The sequence below is a fragment of the Seriola aureovittata genome, chromosome 12 (assembly GCF_021018895.1).
Source record: "Seriola aureovittata isolate HTS-2021-v1 ecotype China chromosome 12, ASM2101889v1, whole genome shotgun sequence".
In the NCBI taxonomy this organism is placed as follows: Eukaryota; Metazoa; Chordata; class Actinopteri; order Carangiformes; family Carangidae; genus Seriola; species Seriola aureovittata.
Genome location: NC_079375.1, coordinates 20,945,947 through 20,959,182, shown reverse-complemented (window position 1 = coordinate 20,959,182; position 13,236 = coordinate 20,945,947). Strand labels below are relative to the sequence as shown.

Sequence of the window (13,236 nt, the reverse complement as noted above, 5' to 3'; positions counted from 1 at the left end):
GTTCTTTATAAAATATTCATTGAAGAAATCACATGTAGATTTTTTTTTTGTTTCATTTTATTCAAATATAAACCATTATGTCACAAAACACACCACTGACTAATCTCCTATTTTAAAGGAGGCTTTTATGAATCTTTGTGTCAGTGTTGACATCGGAGCTGTTGAGCAGGGTTTTAACATTGAGTCGACTCTTGCTGCAGTCCAACGCACGCCATGCCTTCATTCCTGGGTTCTGGGTTGTTACACTGTCGACTTCTCGATATTGTTCCTCCACTGCAGGGTGACCATTCACCCCAGCAGCTCCAGCTGCCGTCAATGGGTATTGCTGTCAGAAAGAGTCATATCAAGTCTCATTATGTCAGAGTCTCAGTAGGTTTAGTGCAAAGAAGGAAAACCGCCTTGTATGCAGTTATTTTGGATTTTGGATCTGGAGAACTAACGTTTTTGCCTCTTAGTGATTTCACAGCCCCGTCCACTGTAGCCAACAGGACACACACAGTCACACCTTGTGCCTGTAGAGGAAGACAACATTTCCTTTACCATCATTCATCGTTTAGTTATCCATCATCTGTCAGTGATTGATAAAGGTCACTTAATGTTTGTATAACTAAAACTTAATTAAACTAATTAAACTAGCAAATAACACCTCTAAAAGGAAATTTAATGAACATTATCTAGGTAAAACATTACCTAGTGGCTCACAACTCATGTGGTTTAGAGACTTTTAGAGGAAAAAAATGTCCTTATATCAGACCTCCTCCTGCTACTGCTTTTCCCTTCTGGCTCCTTCATGGTTATCAACCTGCCTGTGCAGAGCGCCACAGGAGAGGAGGAGACACTGTGCAGCTGCTGACAGAGATCACAACACTGTGTGTGTGTGTGTGTGTGTGTGTGTGTGTGTGTGTGTGTGTGTGTGTGTGTGTGTGCATGTGTGTGATGTGGATAATTATGTTCGCCACAAAAGATTTGGTGATTGTCTGAGCTCTTAATTCATATTCATATTTTGGGAGTACAAACCCAGTGCTGAGGAAAAAGGACCAAACCCTGTTGGAGGCATTGTTGCATTTGTGAGTGACTGTATATTGGTTTTTACTGGGGGGGAGGAAAGGAAAGTATATTTGTATGAGCTGTTAGATTTGACCTGTTTTATAAACTGTTTTTATATTCTGTTCTTATTATGCTTTTTTTACTTACTTTTTTTTGTGCTTCTGTTCAGCACAGCGAATGACCTCTGTGTATGATAATGTGCTATATGTATAATTTTGCCTTGCCTTACCTAATGCACTGAGCTTTCTGGGACTAAATGAAGGATATGGAACCAGTAGTAATTTCAGTCAAAAACACAAACAATAATATCCTCAGGGTTACCTCTCAAAACAGCCACTCCATTGTTGTGGCAGGGGGCACAGCGGCATGGGCTAGCCTCTGCCAGGTACTTTGACAGGGCTTTCTTTAGATTTCTCTTCAGAATGGCATCATGAGTGAAGTCTCTGGGGGTCACCAGCTCGTACAGCGGCTGAGTCTAATGAGAAACAAGTGTCATAATTAAACCGGGATCTTGTTACTGTTCAAATTCAATTCTATTGGCTTGAGTTTTTTTCACATGGAGCCAACTGGAAAGCCCCATGTGTGCTGAAACTTGACCGCACTGTACCCAGGCAGCCTAGTTGTATTTGGCACAGTTTGCTATTTGGCTTCATTTGCTGTTTTGTTCTCCAACTTGCTATTGATTAGCTTAGCTGTACTTTGTCTCTCTGTAAGTCTGCCAATCGTGGTCCCATCACTGACCAACTCCTTTGTAAATGTTTCTGCATCAATTAGTCGGGTCGAATTCTTTGAAGACTATTTTATTACAGCTTTAAATTGAGATGGAGATACATGAAGGAAAGGAGATTATGGGAGACAAGAAATGGATAAAAGAGCATTACAAGTGGGACTATATGTAACAAAAACATGAGATTCAGTGAAAGAAAGAGAAACTCACTTTCATGCGAATGAAGTCAGGGTTGAAACGCACGGATTCGGCCCAAAGTTTCATTAGCTGTGGGGTGGGAAGCTTTTTAGACACCAAAGCGGTGATGGATTCACTGCTGCCACCCCGTGCAATAGCAACAAAGTCCTCCACCATGCTGCCGCTTGTTGTGTTCCCTGCAGAGAGACGGAATGAATTCAGTGTTTTAGCATCAGTTCGTGTGTCTGACTGGATATTTTGCAGACTGAAGGGAGTTTGATAAAACATGAAGCCTCACCTCCCATCTCATTCAACAAGCCATTACAGGATCCACCATGAGCTCCCAACGACACATAAACACCCTTAATGTTGGCCCCAACCTTAAGGCCTGCCTGGGTGCATCGCTTGTAGTCGTCCAAAGAATAATCTAGAACAACAAAACTATGTCATGGAGTGGTTATTGCCGTTCAAAATTATATTATCCTTCACAACTTTGGGCCATGAGGTGGCAATGGTGTATCCGTTTACCACACTAGCCAGTCAGTGTTTAAGATAACAAGACATATATGATGTCACTGTCATTGCCAAACCCCATTATCTGACCATAATGATTATCTTTATTATGCATTCTTTCAACATGTAGTAAATGAAGAAGCGGTGAAACTGAACCAGACTGAGAATGTCCCATGACTCCAGTTTGAGAACCAGTACTATTTATTACCTGAATTCTCCTGCTTCTCCTTGTTCAAAATGATGGTGTGCTCATAGTCTCCTCCAAGGCCAGCCTCTGTGATGTAGTGTGTGCCGTAGTCTCTGTATATCTGTCTGTATTCCCCATACAGATAGGACAGTGGCAAAGCGCGCAGGCGCTGCAGGAACTCAGGGTGAAGCATCAAATCGTCCGACTTCAGCATGTACTGGGCCAACTCCAGCTCTGCTTTGGCCCTCACAAAGCTGTATTTCTGAGGAGAGAATCAGTGGGAGGCAGGTGAAGGACGCCTAGCTGCTTGTGAATTTTCAGACATGTTGAACAATTCATGGGAAAAACCGAAAAATGACATACCACATTTGTTTTGTTTTTAAGAAGAAGTGGGTGCTGCAGTGGATTGTAAAGAGGTCAGGAGAGAAGAAAAAACAAACACCATCTCACCTTGCCAGAGAATCTGCGAAACTTCTGAACTGATTTGGTGTATTTCTCATCATTATAGTTGAAGCCAAATTCAAACACGCCAGGAAGACTGAAGCCAAAGGAAACAGTGGTTTTGGACGTACGCTCTTTCATGGAGAAGTGCCTGTAGTCAGAGTATGAGTTAAAGGACTCCAAGGTGAAATCATACGAGCCTCTTGTCTGTGGATGAGTGGAGAGGAAAATGTATTCTTTAGTGCGAAATGAGCAGGGCCATATTATAAAACAATTAACTGTAAACCAAACCCGGCTCTAGACTGCCTTAATTTAATAGCTTTATCATATATTATAACTATCACCACATCATGTTTTACCCCTCCCCATTTTAAAAATGTAACACATTTACTCAGAGACATTTTAACTGACTTACCTTGTACTTTTATCTTTACGTCTACTGTAGTAAAATGTATTTTCAGTAACAGCAGTGACCGTTCTCCTGCTCATCTCCCGTCACTTTCTGTCAGTTTCTTGCTGCTCTATTTCATCACAGTTAGCGTTGCTGTTTCCTTCATCACAGTGTCTAACTACCTGCTGTGCCCTTCAGCTTACACTAGTTCTGCTGCAGCACTTGGAGCCTTCTGCTCTGCCACTTTCACTAATTCAGCTGTTGTTTACATGATATTTAGATCAGCTAGTTACTTTAGCTTAGCAGTTAGCGATGGCTTCTCTCTCTCTCTCTCTCTTGCTCGGTGTGTCTTGGATCGAGTGTGGTGTTGCTGAAACTTCAGTATAGGATTGTGATATTTATTTCAACTTAAGTGATGACTGCTGTGTTACACCTGGTTGGTATTTTTCTGTACTGTTTAGTAGTAAGTAGCAGTTTTAAATGTTAGGGATCCATTCATAAATCCTTATTATCCTTATATCCTTATATGTTAATTAAAACATTTTGGTCCAGAAGCTTGCTCACTCTTTTGTGGTGAGTAATCAAATTTTCCACTATTTGTAACCAAAAAGTTGTTGTTATTTATGTCTTATAACTGATCTATAAAGCATTGGTAAGTCATTTATTACCCATAAATAAACCATTACTTTTGTTTGTTATCACAGAAGAGACTATAATCTCCTAAATCAACTCTAACTCAGTACTATCACTGTCGGGCATTTCCACCTGTTGAGTGTACTGTTGCAAGTTGTAAGGCTTCCTGAACGCGACATCCTGGATGTACTGGGGCAAGCAGCTGCCAGCATAATATCTGTTATCAAGCACCACTCCCTCCAAGTTACTGTTCAAGATGTTGATTCTGAAGGAAGAGTCAAGAAGAGCGTTAACAATGAATAGACTGCTTTGAGCAGAGCATCATGTTTACATAGGAAAGTGCTAAAGAAAATCTCTGACTTACGTTGTAGACTAATGGGAATGTGACTCACCCTTTGGCAAGGTTTTCGATCCCCCAGAACTCATCAACCTCCTGCCTGCAGGGCTTGGGAACTTCCCTGCAGCCGACTTCATCTGACATGTCCCCACAGTCATCCTCCCCACTACACTGCAGAGTTCTGTGAATGCAGCGACCTGATGGAGAGGAAATAGATGACATTTACCAAAAGTTTCTCTTAAAGGAATAGTTTGACATTTTATGAGCTGAGATGAGAAGATCGACACAACTGTTACGTCTCTATGGTAAGTGTGAAGCACAAGCCAGCAGCAGCAGATTAGCTTAGCCTAGCATGAAGATTGGAAGCAGTGGGAAACAGCTAGCCAGGCTCTGTCCAAAGGTAAAGACGCCATAAAATCACTGCAAACCACAACTTTGTTTTTACACTTTGGTTTTTGTACAGATTAAAAAAGGAGTTATAATGTGCTAATTGGTGATCATTGACATTTAGAGGAGTAGTAAGATGATTTTAACTGTTTGCCCTGCTGCTAGTTTTTATGCTAAGCTAATCGGCTGCTGATGGACTGTGCACATTCAGCCTGTGAATGGTAACTACTTTTGACAAGAAAACAAATACTGGAAGTGTATTTCCCGAGATGTTGAACTATCTCTTTAAGAACAAAAGCTCTTAAATGCAAAGTAGTTTGACATTTCCTGAATGGGATTAAGAAATGAAGTCACACACTGTTCTGTGTGTGACTTGAATTCTTAAGCATTATCCCACTGTAACACAAAACTTAATAATTCTGTTTGGTTTTCTAAAAGTACAGTACATTTGGATGGGTGAAGGAGATACCTGTTTGGTTGCAGAGAAATCCCTCACACAAAGGAGCAACGCTACAGGAGTAGCGGGCTAAATCATTACAGGCCTGGTCCTCGTGGTCATGAAAATTGCACGGCTCTCCTCCAAATTGAGATGGTTGTTGAAGCGTAGCATGGCGAAACTGGATGGTTGAGAGAAACAAACACATGGGTGGTCAAAGAAACACAGAGGAAGACTCGCCAAATCCCAATAAAGGTGGTGGATGAGCTCGCGGAAACTGCTCCAGGGAACTATAACCCCCGAAATCACATTAGTGGGCTGTTTTCACTTTGTCATGTCAAGGTTATTAATCCCCCTCCTTGTAAAGTGGATGAGATGAAGCGCTGAAGTACATCAAATGAGACCTCTGCCAGCAGGAAGGTCTCTACCTCAGAAGGAAACATTGTACAACATTGAATGCAGAATTTTAATAATTTCTCAGTTCTTGCTGTATCCAAACCTAATCTTCTTTATGACAACCGCTGCATTACAACCATATATTTAGTTCATTGTAGTCCATTAAACCAGGGTTTTGTTTTGTGTAGGCTATTTATTTGATGAGTTAAGTTAATGGTTTTAGTAGTTTAGTAATTTTGTATATTAAAATATATTATTTGCTTTCTTGCTGAGAGTTAGATGAGAAGACTGACAACAATTGCATGTAAGCCCATAATTTTTTTAATATATTTCTCCTGCCACTGAATAGAGGAAGTAGATTGAGGAGCTCAATGAGAGGATGCTGCCATCAGATGTTTTCATTAACGTATTCACTGGCTTTCCCACATTAGGGGGAAACAATGAACTTTGTGTTTCTTTTTGTTCTAAATGAAACATAGATTTAGCTCAAGCAGCTGTTTCAGTCATGCTTCACAATCATTGGCTCATTCACTCTTTCACATGTGGCTATCAGCTGACTGGTAATGTCCAATCTTATTCATGCAGGTGTGCAGGACATGAATTACAGCAATACAATACAATCTATGTGCTATTTTTATTATCTTGCTGATTTAACTAAGATTTATTGTATATGTGGTCGTATATATGGTGATTTCACTCCTTGTTAAAAACACATTCTGATGGGCCAACAAATGCAGGCCATGTATTGTAGCTGTAATGTTCCTCCACGTTCAGAATCACCTGTCTAGTATCATCATACTTACTCTTTTCTTCTGACAAGTGTCACAGCGAGACCATGTTGTCCATTTTGATAAAACACAGTCCTTTACGACCTGCTCACCCACCGACCGAGCTTCACGAACACTGGGCTCCTCACGGCTCGCTGTCGTGACGCCGACTTCACTGTGACATTTAGATGAAAGTCAAATCAAAACAAATGGACAGTTTTTAGGTTTTGTCCTGTCCTATAACAAGTGTCTTGCTATAGATCAGGCTACTGACAGCAGGACAGTCACATTAGTTAACCTTAATGGAAATCAGATGACAAGAAATACAGACAAGACATTGTATGAAACAGACAAATAAAGCTCCTACCTTATAAGCACCAAGATCAACGTAACATGGAGAAGACAGGAGTGCAAACTGAGTGCACTCCTGGGTATCACCACAGAGAACATGGTTGTGTATGTCTGACTGTGCACAAGGAGACAGCACTGCTCTGCTGTCTATGTAAACACACACTGATCAATACTGGCCTGGATATGAACTCATTGGTGCCATTAGACTCAGAGGTGGAGCTGAATACACAATACTGCAATACTGCAATACTGCAATACTGCATTCAAGGCCCCAAAACTCAGTGCCGGGGGGGCACTGAAGGTTCATGTGCAGACAAGACTTTAGAAAAACTATGAAGACAGCACTTCAACAGCAGCATGTCTCAGAACATCATCCACTTGTATATGTTATATAATTAACTACGAGCAGCTCTGTAATGAACCTGGACTGGTGGAAATAAAAGTGTTTGCATTAAAGTGAATTCCCGTCACAAAGCTTGTGTTGTCAAAGCAACTGAGTCATGTTTGTGGAGTTACGACCTTAAAACTTTGTCCACTTTTGATTTGGACACAACTACATGACCCCGCTGTAGTTTATTAACTCGGCCAAGAGCAGCACTAAACTAATAATATCTAAAAAATATTACTAATAATGTATTAAACACTTTGCTAAGAGCTGGTATCAACGCATTAAGTGCAGTGGTGGAAAGTGATTTCTTTTCGTTTCTCCAGTTCATTTCAGAGGGAAATGTTGTATTGCTCTACAGTTATTTGACAGCTTGAGTTTCTGGTCACTTCTCAGATTAAGATCCGCAGGCAACAAACACAGGATGGGTTTACAAAATACACTGCATTGTAAAAGGTTAAAACAGAGGTAGCTAAACTTTTTGGCTTGTGATCTTTTACAAAAAGCAGATGTCTGTGAGTTGGTCACTGTTTCACCAAAAGTGATTTCCCCTTGCAACTTCTCAGATGGCTTCATAAAAAAAAAAGCTCTTTCAACAAGGAACATTTCACAACAAACGCAAAGACAAGAAAACAAAGTCTAGAAGGAGAATCTGTTTGTGTATCCCGAACTTTGTTCTTTCTTATACTTAACTGTGTGTAAAGTAGTTAAAACTAGATACTTCTTCTACATCAGCAACAGTTTAACAATATATCATTACAGGGACCAACGAGTACTTTTGAGACTTTTGGACTTTCTTGAGTTGTGCAATATTTTTACTTTTATATATATATTTATATATGCTGTGTTTCAAAGACAGTTTGCTACCGCATGTGATTAACAAGCACAGAAAGGAGCAATAATTGTGCTGTATTAGCACATAAATATTGAACATGATTTTCCAGTATTAGTGTGAGGAGAGCAACCTCTGTTGGCTGCTTTTGTGGTCGTTACAGTAGATCAATAGAGAGATGCTCCCAGGTTAAGGAAAGAAAGGGAAACCAAGCAGAAGAGTGGGAATCACATGATATTTTATTTGTGACTGAACAGTGGCATGGGTACAGTGTATGGGGAAGTCATAGACGTACAAAAGTCCTTTTTTCTCTTTTTCATGACGATTCTTAATTCCATAAATAAAATTTACAAAATATTTTTGGACTATTTCTCATTTTTCTTACACGAGCAGGGGTACAGTTATGCTACCTTTTGTTATTGTAAGTCTAGCAGTTAATAGTGGTATCTCTATTGTTCATATTATATAAAGTTTCCTTCATTTTTGACCATTTTGATTCGGTGGAGCAGACCTACAATATGCCCAAGTGCTTTGTTACAACAATGACCTCTTTACTGTATACAAGGAACTGACAAGAAGAACAGTGAATCGACAACAAAAATAAACCTGATAAGGCATAGAAATGCACTCTACTGTCTGTGCGCTTGTGGTTTTTAAGCCATGTCATATCAGAATGGGTTTATTCTGCTCTGCTGTCCAAGAGACCAAACAGAGATATGATTTTTGAGAGGCAAATTGTAAACAATGCGACCTTAGTTGGAAATGTAGAATATCTAAAAACAAAGAGATGCAGGAAAATCTGCGTCCTGTTACTAAAAAAGTCTGTGACTTTTTAGAAGTAGCAGGATTTTTGTTTCAACCCCTTCGTTTCTTTCATCTCTCAAGTTCATAGTAAGTGAGACAGGTTCAGCAGGCTTTATTTTGAATGACCATGTAACACAGATTCACAGTTCATATCTCACCGACCGAACAGAAACAAAGACATTTTCAGAAATTAAAAAAAAAAAAAACAAACAAAGAAAATGGCTGCAAAAGCGAAACAAACATCCAGACGTCAAAGATGGAGGTGCTGGTAGGGCATTGCTTGAGAGAAACACAGGTAGTTGGCATCCAAGAGGCAGAGAGCTATGTTATGGCACAGAGGCTCAGGTATTGGGGGGCTGGGGAGTTTCTTATTTACAAAATAGATGTTTGGCAAATTTTGATTTTGACATTGATGCCTCCAAGTCATTTCGATATCCCTAATGACTTGGTGTCATCAACTCAGAATTCACAGCTTATAAAATAAGAAAAAAGAAAACTCATATCTTTTGATTTGTTTCAGACCCAGGAGGAAGCTGCAGAGAACGGTTTTGCTCACAGCCGAGTCAGCTGAATCCACATTAAGTCTGTTCATGCAAATGGTCGAGTCGGTGGAGCAACACTATGAGAACATTTGGCAAATCCATCTGCTGCGCACAGTCTTTGCTGGTGGCAGTTGACAAAATGAAGGTCAACCACATACGGTAGGACGCTGCTCCTTCTTGAACGTCTCCAAAAAATAATTTGCATCATCAGTGTCACCATGGCCTTTTCACATATCCTCACAGATATAAATCCATCACAGGAGGAAGCAATCGCCTCCTGTTGTAGGTTTCGGTCAAAGATCAAAGGTCACTTCCTGGTTGAAAGGTTATTTGATTGGACGATAAAGCCAAAGTCTGGTTGTCATGCTGAGGAGTGCAGTACAGTATGTGGCCTCTGGAGCAAAGCAGATCCTAGGATAGCCAGCTTATTACAGAACTGCCAAAATATCCTTTAAAGGTTGAAAAGAAAAAAAAACAGAACAAGTCTGTGTAATCCAGCTGTGTGAGATGCTGCTGTTCACAGTCACTTCTCTCTCTTTTCCTCTTTCTCATGAGCTTCTATCTTGGCCTTGAGAGCTTCCATCCCCTAAAAACAAACAGCAATTACTTACAAAGCATGAAGCCGCATCGGTGCAGTTACAAATCCGACCTCCAGGTGGCAACATTGTGCCTTCCTTGCCTTTAATTTGGGTGACGCAGAGGGGCATAATGACTGAAACACTCAACTAAACCAAGGCTGTTTTCCAACTGGCAGAAAACCGCTCATCCACAAGGAAGAAGGAGACACATGAGGGAGACAAATGAAAATATAGAGCAAATAAAGAAACGCAGAGAGGGGGTTATGAAACAGTGAGAGAGGACGAGTAGTTGGACATTGGAGATTAAAGAAGAGCAAAGGAGGAAAGACATGAAATGCCACTATGTGAAGAAAGTCGGTCGTATCAGAGCAGAGGGAACCATGATATACCCACTCAGTTTGTTGTTCTCTAGCTGTCTTCCTGTGCACAGGTCTCATCCTGCGTAGGATCAGGAGCTCCACTGGGCGCCGGAGAGACCGACCTTGCAACATCAGAGCCCTAAGAGAGAGAGAGAGAGAGATAAGTAAATAATGTGAAATTTCTATTCTGAGGATTATTTACTTATTAAAATCAACTCAGTGTGAAGTGATTTCCTCATCAGCCAAACATTTAGCAAAATAACAGCAACTATAATCTAATCAACACACTTATATCATCTTTGACCTTTCATGCTTAATTGACTTGACATTTTTCTGAAAAAGGGTAAAAATCAATCCTTTTCGGTATCATATTAATCACATGACATTCTACTCTGTGTAATTACATGCGATGTAGTCGAGAGCGGATCATCCATATGACAATAACAGATTATAGCATCACGATTCTTTATTGACCGGGCTGTGACCCAGGGTGACGGTGCTCACCGATTGTTCCTCCTTGTCGTTGCTGGCGCTGCCCTCCGGGTCAACAGGGGAGTGATCTGTGGGGGGGTCACTGGCCTGGGTTGGGGGGCAGTCAGAGGAACAGCTCTGATGAGGGGCTGGAGTGGATGCTGCGAAGACAGACAATAAGAATAAAACTTTCAGTAAATGCATCAATGAAAATATGCATGAGATACAATAAGACACATCAACTTCCATTTGTACAATTTTTTCAAAATGTGGACTGTTTACTGTTTAATGCTAATCTGTCCCGTGAATATATTTTAGCATCAAGCTAGTAACGTTCATAACGTATACTGAGAAGAGGTGGATCTAAATCTAGATCATGACCTTTATTGCACATCATCTCTTCTACTTTTTTTCTATTATACCTGACATTCTGTATTCTGTACACCATCAAATAAAACACAACTCTGTCTGTCTTGCCAAAGGTCACTGGAGTTTCAGTTTTCTTTTTTGTGAGGCACAATCCTGTAGGAATCTCAAGTTAAACATTTAACCTGATGATGACAGAGGACGAAAAATCTGGAGCTCAACAAAGTTACAACAATTCATCCTGTGCAGAAATTAAATTAGAGGACCAAATTTCATGGCAATGCATCAAGATATTTCACTCAAAACTACAAATGTCAACCTGCATAAGTCAGTTCGATGCATCATCTGGGAACCATGAATGTGGCACATCATATTGTGCCAATCCATTTTGTAAATGTTGAGATATTTCACCAAACAAGTTCATCTGTCATCCAGCTGTTGCCGCTGGATGAAAGGTCACCAAAGCCATTATGATTCATCCTCTGGGGACCATGAACATCGGTACCAAATTACAAGTCAATCCATCCAAAAGTTAAAGTCAAGATATTTCACCAATACCCAAAAATATCAACCTCATATTGGTGCGTGAAGAAAACGTGAATAAACCTGGGCAACATGAATATCTGTAAAATGTTCGATGGCATTGGATCGGAGAGATGTTAAGATAGTCCAGTCCGGAGCACAGTGGTGGAATTGAACGACACAGCTTTATGCTTTTCATATAACGTGCAACAGATGTTGGTTTAGTCATGAGTGTTTATGTAGGAGCACAATAACTGAGGAAACTTACGTGATTCAGTGGACGGTGATGTGGATGTACCCGGGCTCAAGGTCATCCTCGAGAGATCAAGGTCGCTACAGCTCCCTTCCTCTTCCTGGGCAGCAGCAGATGAAGGTGGCAGCAGCTGACTGCAGGCCAGTGTGTCCGGTACACTCATGAGGGCTGGGGTCCCACACCTGCTCACCGCTGCTGACGCGACGCCAGGTCCCACACCTGCTGCTCCAGCTCCTGATGTAGAGGGGCCCTCGCCTGCGTCCGAGTCCGCGCCGAGGCCCTCTTTACCCAGGCTCAGCTGCCTCTGGAGCAGGGCGGGGTCGGCCGTGTGCTGGGGGCTGGTGATGGCTGAGGACGGGGCTGATAGGTCGCAGGCTTGGGGGCACATGGTGGTAATTGGAACCAAGCCTTGGAGCATGGCAGCTGGGATGGCATGGCCCCCCACGCCCACAGTCTGGGCCGGCATGTAGGCCGCCATGGCCGCCCACTGCTGTTGAGCGGCGGGGAAAATGTTGGCCTGGCTCCAGATGACCGGCTGACCACCAGGGAGGACCTGAGCCACCTGGAGGGGCCCCTGCACGGGGAAGGCCAGAGTCTGAGCCTGGGCAGGAAACGGCTGCTGCGCCCACTGGGCCGCCTGCACCGGCCCCATGGTCATATAACCTGGAGGAAAAAAAGAAGGAAGGAAATGATTAAAGGATATTAAGGCAGTAAAAGGAGGTAAAGACCATTATCATCACTATGAGCACAGAATACATTTTGCCTCCTGTGATTACAAGCTCAACACATTGATTTTCAAAATTACAGCATGTTCCTCTGTCAATACTGTTGTTTTGCAATCTTTGTGTAACAATGCGAGCCATTTAATGTTTTATCAATGCCTAATAGAAAAAACGCACATTTAAAGACAGCATTTTGAAGCTTCCTATCCTGAGACTCAGCTGATGGATGTGGTGGATTTTCTTGTCAGTGTCCAACAGGCTTGTGAGCCAGTTTGGGTCATGTTTCTTAAATTAAAGACCACACTCGTGCTGCTGAATAATGCAGCCTATTAGCTACAAGTCGCACACACTTTTCATTTCAGTTTTTACATAGTTTTCCAGCCTTCCAAAGAGCCACGGGCTTCCACTGATTTCAAAAAACAATATCGAGAAAAGGCACCGACACACTTATTACTAAACTTTCTTTTTCTTCAATTTATGTTAATATTGCATGGTAACGCAGTCGCAATCAGGGACTGTTTTGAAAAGGTTTCCTTCTTGGACAACAAGAGAAATTTGAGGGTCAGCTGCTGAAAGCACTGACTTCATATGTTTTATTATCACAGACAGGCA

The 13,236-nt window shown here is 41.5% G+C and overlaps 2 protein-coding genes across 3 annotated transcripts in view; both read right to left on the bottom strand.

Annotated features, from left to right (window-relative positions):
* Positions 1–35: 35 nt before the first annotated feature.
* Positions 36–6,963, bottom strand: c8b (complement component 8, beta polypeptide). Its single transcript, XM_056392569.1, has 12 exons — positions 6,807–6,963; positions 6,476–6,614; positions 5,310–5,457; positions 4,509–4,650; positions 4,249–4,381; positions 3,102–3,299; positions 2,673–2,913; positions 2,250–2,378; positions 1,985–2,148; positions 1,369–1,522; positions 441–512; positions 36–325 (listed from the first exon to the last, which is right to left on the bottom strand). The coding sequence occupies exons 1-12, from the start codon at positions 6,887–6,889 to the stop codon at positions 174–176; spliced, it is 1,755 nt and encodes a 584-aa protein (XP_056248544.1). The 5' UTR covers positions 6,890–6,963; the 3' UTR covers positions 36–173.
* A 1,265-nt stretch (positions 6,964–8,228) lies between these two features.
* Positions 8,229–13,236, bottom strand: part of LOC130179475 (disabled homolog 1-like) — a 42,974-nt gene continuing 37,966 nt past the window's right edge. For both annotated transcript variants that reach the window (XM_056392478.1, XM_056392477.1), the window contains 4 exons: positions 11,918–12,565; positions 10,795–10,922; positions 10,325–10,429; positions 8,229–9,939 (listed from right to left, as the gene is read on the bottom strand). In XM_056392478.1, coding sequence (XP_056248453.1) covers positions 10,340–10,429; positions 10,795–10,922; positions 11,918–12,565 — 866 coding nt within the window. In that variant the 3' untranslated portion in view covers positions 8,229–9,939; positions 10,325–10,339. The remainder of the gene's footprint in view (positions 9,940–10,324; positions 10,430–10,794; positions 10,923–11,917; positions 12,566–13,236) is intronic.